The sequence below is a fragment of the Anabrus simplex genome, chromosome 13 (genome assembly GCF_040414725.1).
Source record: "Anabrus simplex isolate iqAnaSimp1 chromosome 13, ASM4041472v1, whole genome shotgun sequence".
In the NCBI taxonomy this organism is placed as follows: Eukaryota; Metazoa; Arthropoda; class Insecta; order Orthoptera; family Tettigoniidae; genus Anabrus; species Anabrus simplex.
Window position 1 is genome coordinate 17,242,174 of NC_090277.1, and position 25,634 is coordinate 17,267,807.

Sequence of the window (25,634 nt, forward strand, 5' to 3'; positions counted from 1 at the left end):
TTCCTAGACCATACTGTTGTACTTCAGTTTCTGCTCCCATCTAATACCCACAGGGAGACCATCTGGAAGATCCGTCTCAGAAGGCTGCAGGAGAAGGTCCTAAGCCGCTGGCCTAACTTCACGATATGGAACGCAGGCAAGCAAGGCAGGCTTCTCTATCGCTGTCTGGATCCTCAGTTCCGAGACAGAGCGACGGCGTTCTGTGACGTGGACAACAAGAAGGTGGGGAGATTCTACGAGCCGTATGAGCCTGGCAGTCCTCGTACCAAGAGGATCCCCATTGTGCACTTCTCAGAGGCCACTCCGCCACTCGTCGTCTGCGTCAAACTGGTGAGCTGCTTGTGTCGTACTGAATCCATCTGTATAAGAAAGGAAGGCAGGTAGCCATCAGTTTCTCATTTCATGGTTGTTTTTAGTGGGGGTCGATGCATGCCCGTATGTATCACCGTTGCATGTTTCTGTGGGGTTCTGAGCTAGAGGAAGTAGCTTGCCTCTATTTCACAGCGCCTTGTTCCTCTGTACTTCCTCAAGCAGTTAGGAAGGGTGAGCATTGGTGTTCACTTACCTGAGCAACAGTGTGATTCACAATTCTGTCATAAAATATACATTTCATGTTTCCCTATTGACAGCTAAACTAATAGGGCCGATTGCAGAAATGATGACTAGTTTTAAGCCTTAGACATCGTCTGCCTAAACAACGTCTAAATCGAGCACGATCTTCCATGGCATAAACAATGTTCAGTCGATGTTTAACTAGACATTGCTTAAAGTTTCAATTTTGGTTTGAAAATGGAGACAGAAGTATCTTTCATGCAACTCTTTGCTTGTCGCAACCAATGAAATTTGTCGGTGCGTGCGCCGAACGCCAGTCAGCTGTTTGTCTTCCTACACATTACTCAAATATGGCTGAGCATGACTTGCCCACAGATAAGAGTATCGCTTTCGGTGGAAATTAAATCTCAATATTATCGACACAAAAGCGACATGCCACCATACGGAGAAGTGTAGCTTTCATTATAGCGTTGTAACAGTGAGTGTAATCTACTCATAAATACGGTAGCTTCGATGAAGGGAAGATGAAGCAATAGTAATGTGTAACCGAGTGTGTTGTACAGGCCATACAGATGTAGTTTGCATTCTGGAGACCGTAGGTTCGAAACACACCACAGGCAGCCATGAAGATTGTTTTCCGTAGTTTCCCTATTTTTACACCAGGCAAATACTAGGGCTGTTATTATGGCTACGGCTCTTCTTCCCCAGTCCTCTTTAAACAGTAATCACCACAACTTGCCTTTTCCTATCTGATAGTTGCCATAAACTTATACTATTATCTACATATATAACACCCTTATAACATACTTTTTAGTTTTCACTATTATGTGTGTTTACTTGGCAGTAAATATAAGTGAATCCCTCCCGGTTGATGTATGTGACAGCCCTCTGACGATCGCGACACGTAATTCTTATATGCATGTAGTCGAAGTGACCTATAATTCCATGGAAATTACCCCATGTAAGTAAAATCATGCTCACGGTGCTGAACGAGAGGCTGAAGACCTTCTTACTTCCACAAATCTCAGAGGAACAAACCGGGTTTGTTTCAGGCAAAGGAACTCGTGAGCAGATCCTAAACATCCGGCAGTTCATAGAGAAGACAAGGGAATATAATATCAAGATGTTCCTGTGCTTCGTGGACTACAAGAAAGCCTTCGACAAGGTAAAATGGTCAAAGCTCTGGGCTATACTCACTGAGATGGGGACGCCAAGACATTTAGTGTACCTGATCCAACAATTGTACTCTTCGAACACTGCGACAGTGAGAGTTAATGGCGACCTCTCAAACGTCTTTTCTACTTGTGCTGGTGTGCGACAAGGTTGCATTCTTTCCCCCCTCTTATTTAATGTATGTTGTTGTTTGAGTCATCAGTCCATAGACTGGTTTGATGCAGCTTCATTGCCACCCTATCCTGTGCTAACCTTTTCATTTCTACGTAACTATTGCATCCTACATCTGCTCTAATCTGCTTGTCATATTCGTACCTTGGTCTACCCCTACCCCTACCGTTCTTACCCACTACACTTCCTTCAAAAACCAACTGAACAAGTCCTGGGTGTCTTAAGATGTGTCCTATCATTCTAATTCTTCTTCTCATCAAATTTAGCCAAATTGATCTCCTCTCACCAATTCGATTCAGTATCTCTTTATTCGTGATTCGATCTATCCATCTCACCTTCAGCATTCTTCTGTAACACCACATTTCAAAAGCTTCTATTCTCTTTCTTTCTGAGCTAGTGATCGTCCATGTTTCACTTCCATACAATGCCACGCTCCACACGAAAGTCTTCAAAAACATATTTCTAATTCCGATATCAATATTTGAAGTGAGCAGATTTCTTTTCTTAAGAAAGCTCTTCCTTGCTTGTGTTAGTCTACATTTTATGTCCTCCTTACTTCTGCCATCGTTAGTTATTTTACTACCCAAGTAACAATATTCATCTACTTCCTTTAAGACTTCATTTCCTAATCTAATATTTCCTGCATCACCTGCCTTCGTTCGACTGCACTCCATTACTTTTGATTTGGACTTATTTATTTTCATCTTGTACTCCTTACCCAAGACTTCATCCATACCATTCAGCAACTTCTCGAGATCTTCTGCAGTCTCAGATAAAATAACAATATCATCGGCAAATCTCAAAGTTTTGATTTCTTCTCCTTGGACTGTGATTCCCTTTCCAAATTTCTCTTTGATTTCCTTTACTGCCTGTTCTATGTAAACATTGAAAAGGAGAGGGGACAAACTGCAGCCTTGCCTCACTCCTTTCTGGATTGCTGCTTCTTTTTCAAAGCCCTCGATTCTTATCACTGCAGACTGATTTTTATACAGATTGTAGATAATTCTTCGTTCTCGGTATCTGATCCCTATCATGTTCAGAATCATAAATAGCTTGGTCCAATCAACATTATCGAATGCCTTTTCTAGATCTACGAATGCCATGTATGTGGGCTTGTCCTTCTTGATTCGATCCTCTAAGATTAGACGTAAAGTCAGGATTGCTTCACGTGTTCCTACATTTCTTCTGAAGCCAAATTGATCTTCTCCCAACTCAGCTTCAACTTGTTTTTCCATTCTTCTGTAAATAATACGTGTTAAAATTATGCAGGCATGAGATACTAAACTAATGGTGCGGTAGTTTTCACACCTGTCAAAGGGAATGTCATCAATTCCAGGTGCCTTGTTCCTATTCAGGTCAGTCACAGCTCTGTCAAACTCTGACCTCAAAATTGGGTCTCCCATTTCATCAGCATCAACAGCCTCTTCATGTTCCAGAACCAAATTATCTACATCTTTACCTTGATACAACAGTGAGTATATTATGAGGGAGATTCTCGAGGACTGGAGTGACGGCATCATAGTTGGTGGCAGGAAAATTAACAACCTCAGATATGCAGATGACACCGTGATTATTGCAACAGATGATCATGAATTAGAAACCATCATCCGGAGGCTAGTCGAGCTAAGCAGAGAATATGGTCTTGAAATCAACAATAAAAAGACCAAAGTGATGATTGTAGACCGTTTTAATAACAACAGACCTGCCATCACAAGAATTGCGGATTATGAGGTTATCAGTTGCTTCGAGTATCTAGGATCTATTGTCACAAATACTGGAGACTGTGAACCTGAGATCCGCAAGCGCATTGCAATTGCGAGAAATTCAACAGGAAAACTTACTCGCATCTGGAAGGACACCTCCATCACTTCCAAGACAAAGCTCACCCTCATGCGAACTCTGATCTTGCCTATCGCGACCTATGCGGCAGAAACTTGGACGATGAAGACGGCGGATCGCCGCAGGATTGATGCTCTAAAAATGTGCTGCTATAGGAGATTACTACGAATACCATGGACAGCACATCGTACTAATGAATCGATCCTGCAACAGCTCGGCATCAGAACAAGACTGTCGACCCTTATCAACCAAAAACAACTCGGATATTTTGGTCATATTGCCAGAAGACAGGAGGCAATGGAAATACTTATCATAGAGGGAAAAGTCGAAGGCCGAAGACCTAGAGGACGTGCGCCGTTACGATGGATGGACCAGATCAAGAACTTAAGCAGGATGAGCTTACAGCAAGCAAGTCACCATGCCCAAAGCAGAGACTCCTGGAGGAAGATCACCAAAAGGATTGTCGCGTGATGCCACTACACCCTTACGAAGGGTTGGACTAAGAGAGAGATATAATAAAATATATCGGTTGCCAAGAATTGTATTCAAGTTGACAGTTACCGGACTGTCACTTTGTCAGTCTCAAGAAACAAGTCTCTCGAAAAGCAAAACCTTATTTTAAAATCTATTTCCCCATGCATGTCAAACGTATTGCCCGTCGAATTAACCTTTCTTCCCAGAATCGTCTCAACATGATAATACAAATTACATATTTCATGGTCCATAACCTCTGATTGTGATTCACTCCTCTCATTTGAGGTTAAACAGTGCTCTCGGCAGTGTTTAAACATGACCAGTTGAACATCTTTTTAAACGGTGTCTGAGTGATAAATAACGTCTCTGCAATGCGGCAGCCATACTTAGGCATTGTTTAACCGTAGACATCGTCTAAATACCGTTTCTGAAATCGGCCCATTATCTTTAACCCCTCAGCACCAACCTTTATATGTGGTATAGACCCATACATGGCTTCGCATTTACGGTTGTAGCATAAAGTGTTTTAGAGTTATTGAAATGCAAATGGTTTTGATTATAAGAAGAAATGTTGGGGTTTATCAGTGTTGTAAAATAAGACTTGTAGTTCATTTGCATATAGTTGTTTGTGCATGGATACTGTACCCGGAAAAGTTTTGGGCAAAGGGCATGAGTAGGACCTCAGGGAGTGGAACTTGGTTTTGGAGCCGATACAGAGTAGGATAGACTCGCAGAGCGAATAATAGATGGTTAAAAAATTTTTTTTTCAAAACAATTTATTAATTCTTCACCCTGCGATATGATTATTGACTCAAATCTGGCATTGAAATTAAAAGTTTGAAAGTAATCTTCCTGAATTCTGTTCATGAAAATGGCATAAATATCACTGATTTCAAAGTCTTTCATATGTGAGAATATGAGGTATTGAATTTCCACCTAAAGTCTTTCTAAACCTAAGCACACACTTATAATTGTAAGTTGATATGAGAAATTAAATTTCTGTTAAGAGTTCTCAGTTTTCAATTTGTAAACTTTGATATATAGCACACTTGAAAAGCCTAAAGTCTTTCTACGAGATAAGAAAATGAAATTTGAAATTAAATTAATCACTTCTGAGAAATTATGAGAACTTTGAAATATTTGTTCACACGCGGCACTGAAGTTTCCACTGTTCAAAATTAATGAAAAAATTTTAGTCAGTTTGTTACTACTCACTTACGGAAAGAAATGTTGCTACAAAATGTCGAAGGATGGACATCTGGAATGTTCCGTGGAGAATCAGGATCGGCGATGTTGACGTTCCCGATGAGGTGATGACGGTTGGAACTGGGTCATGTAGAATTGCAGCTTGTTAGGGTGATTTTTCGCACACGAAAAATTCACTTAGTGCGAGTAGTTATCACTGACACTGTCATTTATTGTTGAACACTATTTATGTCGTATGAAGAATCACAGTCCTTCCTGTATGAAATACTATTTACAGTCGTTACTGAAACGTTCATAATTACACAGTTCACACTTGAAAAGGCAAGTCGATAGTCACAGTATTTGAACGCAGTCATTAAGTTATTTAAAACTAAGAATTTCATTTTTTGTCCGTATTGAACTGAGAAGGATGATAGGAAAAACTTAAAACGGTCCACCTTTTCAATACAAAAAGTTATATTTTATTTATAACATGTATTTGTACTTGGAACTAGTTTCGACGCTGTGTTTGCGTCATCATCAGCCAAAATGGGAAACAGGCAAGCATGTAGGCATTTATGTTACACAAGGCGTTACATTAAACAATACACATCTTACAAGGAGATAAAAACAGGGACGAATATAGGAAACAAATGAATCGTTGAGAAAACAAAAGTTATACAAATTAAAAATAACCTTAACCACACATCTTGCAGTGCGAAAGTGTTCTTCTTGAATGATTCCTGAATGTAAAACACACGCGCACACATTTCTGAGGAGCCAGCAGGCAGGACAAAGTAAAGTGAAACCTTAAGAGTTCTTCTGAGAAGAGTTCATCATTTTTCTATGTTCCGACTAACTAATGAAGTCTCCCTTGAGTTCCTGATAAACATATACAACAGGAAATTCTCCTTCACTCTCCATGCCTGGAAGGCATCCTGGAAGGCCTTTTCCGGAATGTCTTTTAGAGCCGATGTAACATGCGCCTGGATTCTTTCAACGGTCCACCTTTTCAATACAAAACGCACGCGCACACACTTCTAAAGAGCCAGCAGGCAGGAAAAAGTAAGGTGAAACCTTGAGAGTTCTTCTGAGAAGAGTTCATCATTCTTTCTATGATCTGACTAACTAATGAAGTCTCCCTTGAGTTCCTGATGAACATACACAACAGGAAAATTAAACAATACACATCTTACAAGGAGATAAAAAACAGGGAAAGTTATACATATTAAAAATAACCTTAACCACATATCTTGTAGTGCGAAAATATTCGTCTTGAATGATTCCTGAATACAAAACACACGCGCATACATTTCTGAAGAGCCAGGAGGCAGGAAAAAGTAAAGTGAAACCTTAAGAGTTCTTCTGAGAAGAGTTCATCATTTTTTCTATGTTCCGACTAACTAATGAAGTCTCCCTTGAGTTCCTGATAAACATACACAACAGGAAATTCTTCTTCACTCTCAACAATAGCTATAAAGATCAACGGTAAATTTCATTTTAAATATTGTGTAGAGACGTGAAAGCATGATCTTGAATATAATATAACTCCTTCATTTAACCCAATTTTTTACACAAGGTGTTATATTAAACAATCCACATCTTACGAGGAGATAAAAACAGGGACGAATGTAGAAACAAATGCATTTTTGAGAAAGCAAAAATTATACATATTAAAAATAAGCTTAACCACACAACTTGCAGTGCGAATTTGCCTTGAATGAATCCTGAATACAAGATGCACGCACACACTTTCTAAAGAGCCAGCAGGCAGGAAAAGGTAAGGTGAAACCTTAAGAGTTCTTCTGAGAAGAGTTCATCATTCTTTCTATGTTCCAACTAACTAAAGAAGCCTCCCTTGAGTTCGTGATAAACATACACAACAGGAAATTCTCTTTAACTCTCAACAATAGCTATAAAAGAGCAACGGTAAATTGTATTTTAAATACTGTGCAGAGATGTGGAAGCATGATCTTGAACATGATATAACTTCTTCATTTAACCACCTTTGAAAGTTTCTCTCTATATTACATAGCTTCATTAACAACCATTCTGTAGCTGCACAAATTAATCTTGTAATCTTCATAGGTCCGGTATTCAGCTTGACAAGAATATAAAATAGGTATTAAGGAATACATTGTTGAGAGTTTGGAGGTTGACTGTGCCAGTATTGGTGGTGTATTGTTGCAGCGTTATGTGTAGGGTGGGGGCAGGTTTCTATGATGATTATTGCGGGACATAAGGCGGTAAAGCTATGGCACGAGATGAAGAGGAACAGAGCGTGTTGGATAGTTTAGGTCTGGGCAGCGGCCGTTGTTGGATTAGGAGGGGAGAGGGGAGGGGCGGTAGGGGAGGAGGGGTGGAAGGGGGGGAAGTATGGAGGGTGATGTGGTGAAAGTGTGTGGCGTGACAAAGTATTATGCATGATTTGAAAGACAGATCTGTTTTTCGGGATATTCATGTTTTTGAAAATTTCAATGAGAAAGTCGAATAGGATCTTTGGTTTCTCTGAGATATCATTTAAGTTTAGGTTGGGATTGAAATATTGGTCTAAATGAATATAGAGGTTTTCAGTGACGTCTAGGAAAGAACCTTTGTTTAGAATATCTAATACTTCAAGATCTTGATTTATTTCAGTAAAGTTGTGCTTAAATTCTTTTATATGTAGGCCGACCGCGGAAAAACGGTTGTGTTTTATGGCATTGACATGTTCTGCATATCTGATTTTAAAGCTGCGTCCTGTTTGCCCTAGGTAAGAACTTTTGCAGTCTTGGCAAGAAAACCTATATACACCTGATTTAGAAAAAGGACTACTTTTATTTATTGATGAAGAGTTGTGTAGGATCTCTGTGCTTCTATTGTTAGTACGAAAGGCTATTTTAACGTTGTGTTTTTTAAAAACGTTAGTGACGTTGTAAATTTCTTTATTGAAGGTAAATGTGGAAAGCGTGGCAGTGCTAGTATTGTCTTTTATTAGGGTGGTTTTTGGGCGGTGTCTGAATTTATTGATTATTCTTTCAATAAAGGATTCATTATATCCATTGAATTTTGCTATAGAGCGAATGGTGTTCAATTCTTTATTTAAGTTTTTTTCTTGACATTGGAATTTTGAATGCTCGGTCTACTAAGCTATTATATGTAGCCGCTTTGTGTGTTTGGGGGTGTAGTGAGTCATTTCTTATAGTAGTGGCCGTTTGAGTGGGCTTTCTATAGATACTATATGTGAACGAAGAGGGGTGCCTGTTGATTGTTAGGTCTAGGAAGTTGATGGAGTTGTTTGTCTCTGATTCTAAGGTAAATTTAATGTCATGATCAATATTATTAAGGTTTTTGAGGGTGGAAGGCGCGTCTATGGAGCGTTCATCTAGGATTATAAATGTGTCATCGACGTACCTAGCCCAAAATTGGATATTAGCAAATTTGATGTTATTGTCGATGGCGGTGTGCTCTAGGAAATCAAGGTAGATCTCTGCTAAAATTCCTGAGGCTGGTGAACCCATAGCCAAACCATCTTGTTTGTAAATGATCTTATCGAATGTGAAGTAGTTATTGTTAATTAGTAATCTTAATATGGTCATAAAGTCTTGAACTTCTAGTTTACTTAGTTGATTGTTAGCAAGTAAGTTCTTTTCGATGATCGGGAATAGTGAGTTGGTGTTTATACTGGGATACATGTTGACTATATCAAAGGAGTGCATTGAATGATATGGTTGAAGCTTGAAACTGTTTAGTTTGTTCACTAATTCTACAGTGTTCCTGATGGATTTATTTGATGAGAATTTATAATGTTTATTAAGAAATTGTTGGATAAATTGAGATAATTTATACAAGGGGCTTGGTCTGTAGTTTATTATGGGTCGAATAGGGACACCGGTTTTGTGGATTTTGGGTAGTGCTTTAGCTGTTGGTAGGCCTGGGTTCATAGTAATTAACTTTTGTTTTTCTTGTTCAGTGAGGAGAAAAGATGTGCTCTTTAGAATTTGTTTCAGTTGCCTTTGAATTGATTGTGTTGGGTCCTTCTTAACTATTGAAAAGGATTCATTATCTAAGAAAGTTTTGGTTTTTTGAATGTAATCTGTTTTATCCATAATGACTGTTGTGTTGCCTTTGTCGGCCTTGGTAATGATGAGGTGGTTGTCTTTGACTTTCTTTTTAAGATTGAGAATTTGTTTTCTTTCAGTAAGGGAGTCTTTGTTGATTTTGGTGATAGGGGTCGCAGTACGGTTTTTTGAGAAAAAACTTTTGTTTAATTGTTTTTTTACGTCCATTCTGAGTTCGTCTTGTAGTTCATATGGCATTTTGCTGATAGCAACTTCTGATTCAACTACGAGTTTGGAGGCTGTAAGGGCCGAGTTGAAACAAGGCCAGTTGTGCTTTGGACCTTTCGAAAGAATTCTTATATCGTCCTCATTTAAGTTGGTGGTGGAGAGATTAATTACTGGAGGGTGGAATTGTTGTAGATTGTCATTAACGAGGTTAGGTTTGCTGTTAGGTTTTGGAGGGGAGTTGCTGTGTTTTTCCTTATTTTTAAGTGCTACAAGTTTTTTCTCTAGTGTTATCTGTTTTTTGGACAAAATATTGAACAACTTGATTTGGACTTCATCTTGAAAAAGATTCCACTGAGCATTTGAAAGTAAGGTGGCTGCCTCTAAGTGAGTTTCATATAAGCGATGATTTAAAAACGACTTTTTCTTATAGAGAAATTTTAGTTCATTTTCTAACCAAAGTTTGTTTGTCCTAACCTGAACATCTTGTTGATAGGGAGGAACAAAACGTTGTTTCGTGACGCTTTTTAAAAAATTAGGGGTTAAATTCTGTGTAATGCATTGTTTGATAAATGCTATATCCTTGCCTATTTTCCCAATTTTGATTTTTAAGCCCAAGTAATGATAGGCTAACGACTTTGCCTGGTTGGCTGCTTCATTTAAACCTAAGAATTTCATTTTTTGTCCGTATTGAACTGAGAAGGATGATAGGAAAAACTTAAAACGGTCCACCTTTTCAATACAAAAAGTTATATTTTATTTATAACATGTATTTGTACTTGGAGCTAGTTTCGACGCTGTGTTTGCGTCATCATCAGCCAAAATGGGAAACAGGCAAGCATGTAGGCATTTATGTTACACAAGGCGTTACATTAAACAATACACATCTTACAAGGAGATAAAAACAGGGACGAATATAGGAAACAAATGAATCGTTGAGAAAACAAAAGTTATACAAATTAAAAATAACCTTAACCACACATCTTGCAGTGCGAAAGTGTTCTTCTTGAATGATTCCTGAATGTAAAACACACGCGCACACATTTCTGAGGAGCCAGCAGGCAGGACAAAGTAAAGTGAAACCTTAAGAGTTCTTCTGAGAAGAGTTCATCATTTTTCTATGTTCCGACTAACTAATGAAGTCTCCCTTGAGTTCCTGATAAACATATACAACAGGAAATTCTCCTTCACTCTCCATGCCTGGAAGGCATCCTGGAAGGCCTTTTCCGGAATGTCTTTTAGAGCCGATGTAACATGCGCCTGGATTCTTTCAACGGTCCACCTTTTCAATACAAAACGCACGCGCACACACTTCTAAAGAGCCAGCAGGCAGGAAAAAGTAAGGTGAAACCTTGAGAGTTCTTCTGAGAAGAGTTCATCATTCTTTCTATGATCTGACTAACTAATGAAGTCTCCCTTGAGTTCCTGATAAACATACACAACAGGAAAATTAAACAATACACATCTTACAAGGAGATAAAAAACAGGGAAAGTTATACATATTAAAAATAACCTTAACCACATATCTTGTAGTGCGAAAATATTCGTCTTGAATGATTCCTGAATACAAAACACACGCGCATACATTTCTGAAGAGCCAGGAGGCAGGAAAAAGTAAAGTGAAACCTTAAGAGTTCTTCTGAGAAGAGTTCATCATTTTTTCTATGTTCCGACTAACTAATGAAGTCTCCCTTGAGTTCCTGATAAACATACACAACAGGAAATTCTTCTTCACTCTCAACAATAGCTATAAAGATCAACGGTAAATTTCATTTTAAATATTGTGTAGAGACGTGAAAGCATGATCTTGAATATAATATAACTCCTTCATTTAACCCAATTTTTTACACAAGGTGTTATATTAAACAATCCACATCTTACGAGGAGATAAAAACAGGGACGAATGTAGAAACAAATGCATTTTTGAGAAAGCAAAAATTATACATATTAAAAATAAGCTTAACCACACAACTTGCAGTGCGAATTTGCCTTGAATGAATCCTGAATACAAGATGCACGCACACACTTTCTAAAGAGCCAGCAGGCAGGAAAAGGTAAGGTGAAACCTTAAGAGTTCTTCTGAGAAGAGTTCATCATTCTTTCTATGTTCCAACTAACTAAAGAAGCCTCCCTTGAGTTCCTGATAAACATACACAACAGGAAATTCTCTTTAACTCTCAACAATAGCTATAAAAGAGCAACGGTAAATTGTATTTTAAATACTGTGCAGAGATGTGGAAGCATGATCTTGAACCCCTCCTCCCCTACCGCCCCTCCCCTCTCCCCTCCTAATCCAACAACGGCCGCTGCCCAGACCTAAACTATCCAACACGCTCTGTTCCTCTTCATCTCGTGCCATAGCTTTACCGCCTTATGCCCCGCAATAATCATCATAGAAACCTGCCCCCACCCTACACATAACGCTGCAACAATACACCACCAATACTGGCACAGTCAACCTCCAAACTCTCAACAATGTATTCCTTAATACCTATTTTATATTCTTGTCAAGCTGAATACCGGACCTATGAAGATTACAAGATTAATTTGTGCAGCTACAGAATGGTTGTTAATGAAGCTATGTAATATAGAGAGAAACTTTCAAAGGTGGTTAAATGAAGAAGTTATATCATGTTCAAGATCATGCTTCCACATCTCTGCACAGTATTTAAAATACAATTTACCGTTGCTCTTTTATAGCTATTGTTGAGAGTTAAAGAGAATTTCCTGTTGTGTATGTTTATCACGAACTCAAGGGAGGCTTCTTTAGTTAGTTGGAACATAGAAAGAATGATGAACTCTTCTCAGAAGAACTCTTAAGGTTTCACCTTACCTTTTCCTGCCTGCTGGCTCTTTAGAAAGTGTGTGCGTGCATCTTGTATTCAGGATTCATTCAAGGCAAATTCGCACTGCAAGTTGTGTGGTTAAGCTTATTTTTAATATGTATAATTTTTGCTTTCTCAAAAATGCATTTGTTTCTACATTCGTCCCTGTTTTTATCTCCTCGTAAGATGTGGATTGTTTAATATAACACCTTGTGTAAAAAATTGGGTTAAATGAAGGAGTTATATTATATTCAAGATCATGCTTTCACGTCTCTACACAATATTTAAAATGAAATTTACCGTTGATCTTTATAGCTATTGTTGAGAGTGAAGAAGAATTTCCTGTTGTGTATGTTTATCAGGAACTCAAGGGAGACTTCATTAGTTAGTCGGAACATAGAAAAAATGATGAACTCTTCTCAGAAGAACTCTTAAGGTTTCACTTTACTTTTTCCTGCCTCCTGGCTCTTCAGAAATGTATGCGCGTGTGTTTTGTATTCAGGAATCATTCAAGACGAATATTTTCGCACTACAAGATATGTGGTTAAGGTTATTTTTAATATGTATAACTTTCCCTGTTTTTTATCTCCTTGTAAGATGTGTATTGTTTAATTTTCCTGTTGTGTATGTTTATCAGGAACTCAAGGGAGACTTCATTAGTTAGTCAGATCATAGAAAGAATGATGAACTCTTCTCAGAAGAACTCTCAAGGTTTCACCTTACTTTTTCCTGCCTGCTGGCTCTTTAGAAGTGTGTGCGCGTGCGTTTTGTATTGAAAAGGTGGACCGTTGAAAGAATCCAGGCGCATGTTACATCGGCTCTAAAAGACATTCCGGAAAAGGCCTTCCAGGATGCCTTCCAGGCATGGAGAGTGAAGGAGAATTTCCTGTTGTATATGTTTATCAGGAACTCAAGGGAGACTTCATTAGTTAGTCGGAACATAGAAAAATGATGAACTCTTCTCAGAAGAACTCTTAAGGTTTCACTTTACTTTGTCCTGCCTGCTGGCTCCTCAGAAATGTGTGCGCGTGTGTTTTACATTCAGGAATCATTCAAGAAGAACACTTTCGCACTGCAAGATGTGTGGTTAAGGTTATTTTTAATTTGTATAACTTTTGTTTTCTCAACGATTCATTTGTTTCCTATATTCGTCCCTGTTTTTATCTCCTTGTAAGATGTGTATTGTTTAATGTAACGCCTTGTGTAACATAAATGCCTACATGCTTGCCTGTTTCCCATTTTGGCTGATGATGACGCAAACACAGCGTCGAAACTAGTTCCAAGTACAAATACATGTTATAAATAAAATATAACTTTTTGTATTGAAAAGGTGGACCGTTTTAAGTTTTTCCTATCATCCTTCTCAGTTCAATACGGACAAAAAATGAAATTCTTAGGTTTAAATGAAGCAGCCAACCAGGCAAAGTCGTTAGCCTATCATTACTTGGGCTTAAAAATCAAAATTGGGAAAATAGGCAAGGATATAGCATTTATCAAACAATGCATTACACAGAATTTAACCCCTAATTTTTTAAAAAGCGTCACGAAACAACGTTTTGTTCCTCCCTATCAACAAGATGTTCAGGTTAGGACAAACAAACTTTGGTTAGAAAATGAACTAAAATTTCTCTATAAGAAAAAGTCGTTTTTAAATCATCGCTTATATGAAACTCACTTAGAGGCAGCCACCTTACTTTCAAATGCTCAGTGGAATCTTTTTCAAGATGAAGTCCAAATCAAGTTGTTCAATATTTTGTCCAAAAAACAGATAACACTAGAGAAAAAACTTGTAGCACTTAAAAATAAGGAAAAACACAGCAACTCCCCTCCAAAACCTAACAGCAAACCTAACCTCGTTAATGACAATCTACAACAATTCCACCCTCCAGTAATTAATCTCTCCACCACCAACTTAAATGAGGACGATATAAGAATTCTTTCGAAAGGTCCAAAGCACAACTGGCCTTGTTTCAACTCGGCCCTTACAGCCTCCAAACTCGTAGTTGAATCAGAAGTTGCTATCAGCAAAATGCCATATGAACTACAAGACGAACTCAGAATGGACGTAAAAAAACAATTAAACAAAAGTTTTTTCTCAAAAAACCGTACTGCGACCCCTATCACCAAAATCAACAAAGACTCCCTTACTGAAAGAAAACAAATTCTCAATCTTAAAAAGAAAGTCAAAGACAACCACCTCATCATTACCAAGGCCGACAAAGGCAACACAACAGTCATTATGGATAAAACAGATTACATTCAAAAAACCAAAACTTTCTTAGATAATGAATCCTTTTCAATAGTTAAGAAGGACCCAACACAATCAATTCAAAGGCAACTGAAACAAATTCTAAAGAGCACATCTTTTCTCCTCACTGAACAAGAAAAACAAAAGTTAATTACTATGAACCCAGGCCTACCAACAGCTAAAGCACTACCCAAAATCCACAAAACCGGTGTCCCTATTCGACCCATAATAAACTACAGACCAAGCCCCTTGTATAAATTATCTCAATTTATCCAACAATTTCTTAATAAACATTATAAATTCTCATCAAATAAATCCATCAGGAACACTGTAGAATTAGTGAACAAACTAAACAGTTTCAAGCTTCAACCATATCATTCAATGCACTCCTTTGATATAGTCAACATGTATCCCAGTATAAACACCAACTCACTATTCCCGATCATCGAAAAGAACTTACTTGCTAACAATCAACTAAGTAAACTAGAAGTTCAAGACTTTATGACCATATTAAGATTACTAATTAACAATAACTACTTCACATTCGATAAGATCATTTACAAACAAGATGGTTTGGCTATGGGTTCACCAGCCTCAGGAATTTTAGCAGAGATCTACCTTGATTTCCTAGAGCACACCGCCATCGACAATAACATCAAATTTGCTAATATCCAATTTTGGGCTAGGTACGTCGATGACACATTTATAATCCTAGATGAACGCTCCATAGACGCGCCTTCCACCCTCAAAAACCTTAATAATATTGATCATGACATTAAATTTACCTTAGAATCAGAGACAAACAACTCCATCAACTTCCTAGACCTAACAATCAACAGGCACCCCTCTTCGTTCACATATAGTATCTATAGAAAGCCCACTCAAACGGCCACTACTATAAGAAATGACTCACTACACCCCCAAACACACAAAGCGGCTACATATAATAGCTTAGTAGACCGAGCATTCAAAATTCCAATGTCAAGAAAAAACTTAAATAAAGAATTGAACACCATTCGCTCTATAGCAAAATTCAATGGATATAATGAATCCTTTATTGAAAGAATAATCAATAAATTCAGACACCGCCCAAAAACCACCCTAATAAAAGACAATACTAGCACTGCCACGCTTTCCACATTTACCTTCAATAAAGAAATTTACAACGTCACTAACGTTTTTAAAAAACACAACGTTAAAATAGCCTTTCGTACTAACAATAGAAGCACAGAGATCCTACACAACTCTTCATCAATAAATAAAAGTAGTCCTTTTTCTAAATCAGGTGTATATAGGTTTTCTTGCCAAGACTGCAAAAGTTCTTACCTAGGGCAAACAGGACGCAGCTTTAAAATCAGATATGCAGAACATGTCAATGCCATAAAACACAACCGTTTTTCCGCGGTCGGCCTACATATAAAAGAATTTAAGCACAACTTTACTGAAATAAATCAAGATCTTGAAGTATTAGATATTCTAAACAAAGGTTCTTTCCTAGACGTCACTGAAAACCTCTATATTCATTTAGACCAATATTTCAATCCCAACCTAAACTTAAATGATATCTCAGAGAAACCAAAGATCCTATTCGACTTTCTCATTGAAATTTTCAAAAACATGAATATCCCGAAAAACAGATCTGTCTTTCAAATCATGCATAATACTTTGTCACGCCACACACTTTCACCACATCACCCTCCATACTTCCCCCCCTTCCACCCCTCCTCCCCTACCGCCCCTCCCCTCTCCCCTCCTAATCCAACAACGGCCGCTGCCCAGACCTAAACTATCCAACACGCTCTGTTCCTCTTCATCTCGTGCCATAGCTTTACCGCCTTATGTCCCGCAATAATCATCATAGAAACCTGCCCCCACCCTACACATAACGCTGCAACAATACACCACCAATACTGGCACAGTCAACCTCCAAACTCTCAACAATGTATTCCTTAATACCTATTTTATATTCTTGTCAAGCTGAATACCGGACCTATGAAGATTACAAGATTAATTTGTGCAGCTACAGAATGGTTGTTAATGAAGCTATGTAATATAGAGAGAAACTTTCAAAGGTGGTTAAATGAAGAAGTTATATCATGTTCAAGATCATGCTTCCACATCTCTGCACAGTATTTAAAATACAATTTACCGTTGCTCTTTTATAGCTATTGTTGAGAGTTAAAGAGAATTTCCTGTTGTGTATGTTTATCACGAACTCAAGGGAGGCTTCTTTAGTTAGTTGGAACATAGAAAGAATGATGAACTCTTCTCAGAAGAACTCTTAAGGTTTCACCTTACCTTTTCCTGCCTGCTGGCTCTTTAGAAAGTGTGTGCGTGCATCTTGTATTCAGGATTCATTCAAGGCAAATTCGCACTGCAAGTTGTGTGGTTAAGCTTATTTTTAATATGTATAATTTTTGCTTTCTCAAAAATGCATTTGTTTCTACATTCGTCCCTGTTTTTATCTCCTCGTAAGATGTGGATTGTTTAATATAACACCTTGTGTAAAAAATTGGGTTAAATGAAGGAGTTATATTATATTCAAGATCATGCTTTCACGTCTCTACACAATATTTAAAATGAAATTTACCGTTGATCTTTATAGCTATTGTTGAGAGTGAAGAAGAATTTCCTGTTGTGTATGTTTATCAGGAACTCAAGGGAGACTTCATTAGTTAGTCGGAACATAGAAAAAATGATGAACTCTTCTCAGAAGAACTCTTAAGGTTTCACTTTACTTTTTCCTGCCTCCTGGCTCTTCAGAAATGTATGCGCGTGTGTTTTGTATTCAGGAATCATTCAAGACGAATATTTTCGCACTACAAGATATGTGGTTAAGGTTATTTTTAATATGTATAACTTTCCCTGTTTTTTATCTCCTTGTAAGATGTGTATTGTTTAATTTTCCTGTTGTGTATGTTTATCAGGAACTCAAGGGAGACTTCATTAGTTAGTCAGATCATAGAAAGAATGATGAACTCTTCTCAGAAGAACTCTCAAGGTTTCACCTTACTTTTTCCTGCCTGCTGGCTCTTTAGAAGTGTGTGCGCGTGCGTTTTGTATTGAAAAGGTGGACCGTTGAAAGAATCCAGGCGCATGTTACATCGGCTCTAAAAGACATTCCGGAAAAGGCCTTCCAGGATGCCTTCCAGGCATGGAGAGTGAAGGAGAATTTCCTGTTGTATATGTTTATCAGGAACTCAAGGGAGACTTCATTAGTTAGTCGGAACATAGAAAAATGATGAACTCTTCTCAGAAGAACTCTTAAGGTTTCACTTTACTTTGTCCTGCCTGCTGGCTCCTCAGAAATGTGTGCGCGTGTGTTTTACATTCAGGAATCATTCAAGAAGAACACTTTCGCACTGCAAGATGTGTGGTTAAGGTTATTTTTAATTTGTATAACTTTTGTTTTCTCAACGATTCATTTGTTTCCTATATTCGTCCCTGTTTTTATCTCCTTGTAAGATGTGTATTGTTTAATGTAACGCCTTGTGTAACATAAATGCCTACATGCTTGCCTGTTTCCCATTTTGGCTGATGATGACGCAAACACAGCGTCGAAACTAGTTCCAAGTACAAATACATGTTATAAATAAAATATAACTTTTTGTATTGAAAAGTTGCACTTAAACTTTTAAGTTTTTCCTATCGTCATTAAGTTATTAAAGATTATTTTCTGCTCGTCATATTACCTCAGAAAAAGTTCTTAATTTTTACTCAAATTACTGTAAGTCGTATACTGATGTGGCGTAAATAAAGAAATACAGTTCAATACTCGAATAGAAATGAGTTCTGGTGATTCTACACATTAGTTTCTGTAGAAGTTCAATATTATTTGAAGTAACCTAAGTTTACACGTAATGACATATTCTGGAACGTTAAATAGTTGATATTTGCACTTCAATAAGTTCACTCGTATTATATTCTTAAATGTCTTTAGAATTGGACTGTAGTCGCGACGCGATGTACTAAATATAGTGCGACGTCTTTTAAAATTCTGTCGGCGATATAACTTCGCGTTCCGGAAATACGACGGAAAGTACTTTCACCGTGACTGCGCGAACATACTGTACGCGGGTCGGTCTCTCCTCTGTCTCACTCACACACAGCTGTACACTCGTCCTTGTATTGGCTTGCTGGCTGGCTGGCCTTGACATATATAGATACCAGCGCTGGGAGGGGTAGCATCTCTTGGCCATGTGACCGTGAGTGCGTAATTTCGTTGAGACTTTAAATTATTATAACTCAACAACCATGGGATGAATTAATTCAAAATTCACAGGGATTAACTTTTATGACGTCCGCTACAATTCAGCGTTTGTCCCGTTGAAATTGGTTAAGGCGTTGAAAAGCTGGTAAAAGAAAAATTCTTTTCGAGAAATATCTCTAGGGGAGGTGAGCTTCGAGAGACAGGTGACGTCACTTGACTCCGCCTAGTGCACTCGTAGGGTCTGGCACATACTGGAACATTCTTTACATAGATGTTCGTATGTCGGTCGGATCTTTTATGCTGGAATAACGTTTCTTTCGATTAATATGGACCAGGACCTAGGTTTTCCTGGTACATCTTCCCCTTGGTTGGACGAAAAGAAAATACGCAGGATTTTCTTTTCCAGGCTTTACTCTTCCTGTGGTACATATTGTTTTAAATTGGCTGAGTTATAAATACCCTCAAAAGTGCCATCCAATTTCACAATTTCATAAGCCCCGTTTCTCAATACAGTGCGGACACGGTAAGGACCTACGAATAGTGGACAGAACTTAGCGTAAATTCTTCTCTCAGGGTTGGAAGTAGCTGGTCTCCGTATTAAAATAAGGTCTCCAGGATTCAATGGTCTTCTGAACTTCCTATTACGCTGGCGTCGTTCTCTGAGGGCGGCTGCATGTCTTAACCTGGTCAGCGCGTCATTGATCTTAACTTGCTGCGGCACAATAGCATTTGGTAGAGCTGGTAAAATTCTGTCCCAAGGTCGCTCTGGTTTTGACCCATGATGTAGGCTGATAGGAATGTCATTAGTAGATTCATGCACAATAGAGTTTATAATTTTTTGTATTACTGGCAAGACCTCGATCCACTTCCAGTGATGTTCACTACAATAAATTCGACAGAATTTGGCGAGTTCTTTCATTATTCTTTCAGCAGGGTTAGCTTCCGGATGCCTAATAGAATTCATGATATGTCGAATGTTGAGTTCTTCCAAAGCCTGTTGGAATTCTACGGAAGTGAATTGCGTTCCGTGATCCGTCAGTAGGTATTCAGGCTTTCCCATCTCAGGGATGATGTTCTTTTTCAGCCTCCTTAAGATGTTACCGGCGTTAGCTTTCTGGATAGGCAATAGCATAGTATATTTGGAAAAGACATCCACAACTACAATGACATGTCTGTTCCCCCTGGTCGCCTTTGGCAAAGGGCCGTACAGATCGATTGCCATTATTTCTTCGGGCTTTTCCGGGATCAGCGGTTTGGGAAATTCCTTGAGGAGATAATTATTCGACTTGATACGTTGGCATAAATCACAGGACCGCAAAATTCTCCTAATGTCTCGCCTAAGATATTCCCATGTAAACCTTTCCTTAATAAGGTTGAGAACTTTATCCGTACCAGCATGACCTGAAATTGAGTGACAATGCCATATGATAGCCTTCCTGATTTTAACAGGTGCATAAATTCTGCATTGCGTCTTGGCTAAGCCAATGTATTTCATAAGAATCCCATCCTGTAAACAGAAGTTTGAAGAGAGTCGTTGGAGACGTGGGAATTCATCATCATCGGCGGGAATCGAACCTGATAAAAATCGAATTAATTCCCTACAATTGGTGTCTCTTTGTTGCATCTGGGCAAGGTAACGAAGTTTGCGAAGACATTCTTCGTCATCATCAGTCATGATGTTAACCTCGTGAACTTCAATAACTTCAGCAGGGTTGCGGCTGAGGGCATCTGCTAATGCATTCTTCCGGCCAGGCCTATGTATTACTGTGAGGTCAAACTGTTGAATAAAAAGAGCCCATCGGGAAACTCTCTCATTCGTCATGTCAGATGACAGTATGAATGTCAGAGCTTTATGGTCTGTGTAAATCGTAATGGGATAGCCGTAGATGATTTTCTTCCAATACTGGAGAGAAAAAACAACAGCCAGAGCTTCGAGTTCAGTTATAGTATAAGACTTTTCGTGAGGTCGTAGTTTTCTACTTAGAAACGAGATGAAAAGTCTGTAATGGGGATCTTCAGGTCTCGCTTGATACAGCACTGCGCCTATTCCTACAGAGCTGGCATCACACTCTATGAAGAATGGAAGAGAAAAATCCGGATAAACTAGTTTAACAGAGTTTTTCAACATGTCCTTGGTGGCAAGGAAAGCTCGTTCACATTCTTCGGTCCACTTCCATCTATTATTCTTAAGTAGTAGTTGCTGAAGAGGAGCTACCGTCTCAGTGTAATCTGGACAGTGTTGAGAAAAGAACTGACAAAGTCCTAGGAACTGTCTCACGTTTCTAATGCGCTGAGGTCTAGGGAAGTCAATGATACTCTTAATCTTGGCAGGGTTGGGTTGAATTCCATCACCACTAATTACATGTCCTAAGAATAATACTGATGTTTGGAAAAGTTGACTTTTCTGGGCATTTATCTTGAAATTCTTCTTCTCCAATTCCTGCAGGACCAGATTGACATCTCTCACGTGCTCTTCGAAAGTTCTCGAAGCAATCAAAATGTCAACATAAATCGTAGTTATGTCCTTTACATCATCTGATAAGTGTTTTTCCAAGGCTCTGATCAGAACAGCTCCCGAGTTCTTAATACCAAAGGGCATTTTGTTGAAAACATAGGTCCTATTTTCAAATAAGAAGCCTGTGAATAGCCTACTTTCAGCATCCAATTTTATGTGATAATATGAAGAAGTTCCGTCAAGGCAACTAAAGAAATTCATGCCATGGAATCTTCTGATAATATCCCTAAGTAATGGAGGACGGTCATATTCTAAGGTCAGTCGGTCATTTAGGACCCTCGCGTCTAGGCAAATTCTGATACTGCCGTTAGGCTTACGCACTATGGCCAATGGATTCAAGTACTTGGTTACGCAAGGCGAAATTATCCCATCATCTGTCATTTTATGAATTAAGTTACGAACTTCTTCTCGATATTTCTCGGGTACGGGATATGGTTTCTTCTGATAAGGGGACAAGTCATTTACATCAAGATGATATTCGTAGCCAGCTATCTCTCCAGGCTTGTCATCGAATACACATGCAAATTTTTGTAGAACGTCATTTTTGGCCTCCTCCAATTTTAATTTAATCTCCGGGTCTTCAACCACACTGGCTATTGACATTATATAGTCTGGACCTATGATGGAGTTCTCATTGAATAGGGACTCTGCATCGTCCTCACTTTGGTCACCCTTTCTACTTTCTGCTACGGCTGGCGCAACCTCACCTACAGCGGGCTTAATAATGTCACCACCGGCTTCTTCGAAACGGGCTCCCTTCTCTTGAACTTCCAGGTCACTTCGTCCTACCAGCTGTAGTCCTACAGAATTATTCTTGAATCTTACGAGGTTGGCATCATAGTCAGTGGTTCCTTTGTATTTGATCATAAAATCTGATCCAAGTATTAAGTTGAAATTAAGACGTGATACTACCAAAAATATGTGTTCGAATGTCTGACTGTTAATTTCAAACTCTAAAAATGCCTGGGATTTACATTTAACAATTTTATCAGGAACTATCCCTCTTACTTTAATCTGAGCTGCAGGCAATAACAAAACATTGTTCTGATTTTTAAGCGAGTCTACAAGCCTATCAGAAATTAAAGAAGCTTGCGCTCCAGAATCGATGAGCGTAATCACCTGTAGGTTGCCTGTGCGTACTGTTATGACAGGTAATGAACGTGTAATAATTGGCCTTAGTGTTTGTGCGTCTTCGAATAGTAATTCGGAATCGTCAATATGCCAGTAATTGATAACAGCAGTACAATAATTTGAAATCTCGTCCTCATCATGTTCTGTAGTTAATCTCCCTATTGTGAGATCGGCGTTTTTTTTATAGCGCCTGCTGATTCAGGATCAGGTGATCTTTGTTCTCTTGGTCCGAATTGACGTTGGTATTCCAGGGATGTAGCTCCAAGCTCATCAGGATTACGATTTCTCTCCTTGATGTATTCCCGTGTATCCTTCCATCTACTTTCGAGTTCTCGTCGTCTGGACTCACGATTTTCTTCAGGAGTGCTTTCGCGCTGTCTCCATAAATTCCTAGGTTGGTAAGGGTGTCTATCCTGATTCCTCTGACGTCTAAAATTCCGGAATCTGGTTGGGTTGGTAGGGCTTAATCTGCCTTCTTCACATGTCCTGGGTTCCTCTCTCTCCGGCGGTTTTATTTCCTTAGAGTTCGTATTTATTTCTCGACTCCTGTTAGTTTTCGGACTAGATTGGGTATTAGCCGTATCTAACCTACGCAAAGTAGCGTCAAAATGCTCCAATGTTTTAATGTTGGCAGCGACTAGTATCTCTTGAACAAGAGGCGGATATTGAAGTGTCGGGATCTGAATAAGTTCGACATCTGGCAAAGGTGGATCTAAAAACTGGAGCTTCTTTAATTGCATTAGGCAATAATCGGAATATCGGGAAGTATTGACTGAAGTATTGTATTTACTAGAGTAGAGTTGCATCTTGACAAGGTGCTGTCTTTCTGAATCCCAAAAGCGTTTAAGAAGTGCCTTTTTAAAGTCGTCATAGTTTTTAAAGTTGCTCTTAAAAGCTATGAACCATGATAAGGCTCGTCCTTCTAGAAGTTTGGATACTACTCTAAGTTTCCTATCGTCATCTACCCTATTCTCTTCCAGGTAATCATCGACATTTAACAAAAATTCTCGAGCAGTATACTCGTCACGTCCTGAAAATTTGACTGGTTTGTCATCTGGTATTTTAATAAGGGTTGTTGTGCTGTGTACTTCCCTCGACGAACCAGGAATTGTGACGTCAGTTGTATGTTCTTTGAGTTTAATTTGATTCATTTCTTCAGACAAATTTTTAATTTTAGAATTAATTGAGGTGTCTAAATTTGTTATTTCATTTCTCAAGTCAGTTTTAATGACTTGTACGTCTTTACAGAAAGCAGCTATCTGGGTATGCGTGCTGTCTAGCTGTCCTGTAATACGCTTGTCGAGTTCTCCTTGCGTGCTCTTAATTAATCCTATCTCGCTCCGTAATTTACCCACATCGTTCTTTAATGCATCTCGCAAGGTTTCCTGCACCTGAGCTAGCTTTACTTGGGTTTGTGAGATGTTACCATGGGATTCTTGAAATTCAGTCCGTAAATCTTTGAGTTCAGTGGAAAATGCTTGAACGGAAGGAAGAACATTTCTAAGATCTTTGTCTAAAGACTTGACGACCTCTGTCTTTATTTCTTCCTTAATAGACTCTAAGTTTTCAACAAACTGATCCCGCATGTTTTTCAATGTGGCTTCGACTTGTGCACTAGAATCAGTAAGTTTCTTTTCGAGGCGAGTTCCAGCTTCACGGAATCGTTGCTCGATAAGGGCACTAGATTCAGTGAGCCTTTTATTAATGACTTTATCCGCTTCAGCAAACTTAGTGTCCAAGGTCCTGTCAATTTTAGAAGTTAAGTCTTCAACCTTACTATTTGACTCAGTTAACTGCGCTTGAAGTTGAGTATTTTGTGACTGCAGTTGAGAATTAGAGTCAACTATCTGTGACTGTAGTGCGGTTATTTGTGCCTGCATTTGTTGTTGAAGTTGAGTATTTTGAGCCTGCAACTGGGAATTAGACTCTACCATCTGCGAATTAATTCGACCAATCTTGGCATTCTGATCGTTCATGCTAAGCCTGAGAGCTTCGATTCCTGCAAGTAAGTTATCCATGTTTCTGGAATATTCGAATAAGTCAAATACAACAAGTTCTTCGTGTTCGTAATAGTTGCAGTCGGATCCTGTGCGCAAGATTCAATTTATTATGACTTGAATCGAAACCTGAATGTTGTAATTATTACAAGTGCATCATCTATTATTATGGCACGGCTCCAAATCGAGCCCTTGAAGTTGCGGCGCCATCTATTATTATACTATCCTCTCTGTACCAGGAAAAGTTTTGGGCAAAGGGCATGAGTAGGACCTCAGGGAGTGGAACTTGGTTTTGGAGCCGATACAGAGTAGGATAGACTCGCAGAGCGAATAATAGATGGTTAAAATTTTTTTTTTTTCAAAACAATTTATTAATTCTTCACCCTGCGATATGATTATTGACTCAAATCTGGCATTGAAATTAAAAGTTTGAAAGTAATCTTCCTGAATTCTGTTCATGAAAATGGCATAAATATCACTGATTTCAAAGTCTTTCATATGTGAGAATATGAGGTATTGAATTTCCACCTAAAGTCTTTCTAAACCTAAGCACACACTTATAATTGTAAGTTGATATGAGAAATTAAATTTCTGTTAAGAGTTCTCAGTTTTCAATTTGTAAACTTTGATATATAGCACACTTGAAAAGCCTAAAGTCTTTCTACGAGATAAGAAAATGAAATTTGAAATTAAATTAATCACTTCTGAGAAATTATGAGAACTTTGAAATATTTGTTCACACGCGGCACTGAAGTTTCCACTGTTCAAAATTAATGAAAAAATTTTAGTCAGTTTGTTACTACTCACTTACGGAAAGAAATGTTGCTACAAAATGTCGAAGGATGGACATCTGGAATGTTCCGTGGAGAATCAGGATCGGCGATGTTGACGTTCCCGATGAGGTGATGACGGTTGGAACTGGGTCATGTAGAATTGCAGCTTGTTAGGGTGATTTTTCGCACACGAAAAATTCACTTAGTGCGAGTAGTTATCACTGACACTGTCATTTATTGTTGAACACTATTTATGTCGTATGAAGAATCACAGTC

At 38.5% G+C, this 25,634-nt stretch overlaps 1 protein-coding gene across 2 annotated transcripts in view; it reads left to right on the forward strand.

Moving 5' to 3' along the window:
• LOC136884851 (queuosine-tRNA galactosyltransferase) overlaps window positions 1–25,634 on the forward strand; it is a 99,535-nt gene that overhangs the window by 60,631 nt on the left and 13,270 nt on the right. The window contains exons 7-8 of one of the 2 annotated variants that reach the window (XM_068230010.1): window positions 54–330; window positions 1,605–1,656. In XM_068230010.1, the coding sequence (XP_068086111.1) occupies window positions 54–330; window positions 1,605–1,631 (304 nt within the window). In that variant the 3' untranslated portion in view covers window positions 1,632–1,656. Of the gene's footprint in view, window positions 1–53; window positions 331–1,604; window positions 1,657–25,634 lie in introns of those variants that run through there. The other variant, XM_068230009.1, reaches the window with a different exon arrangement.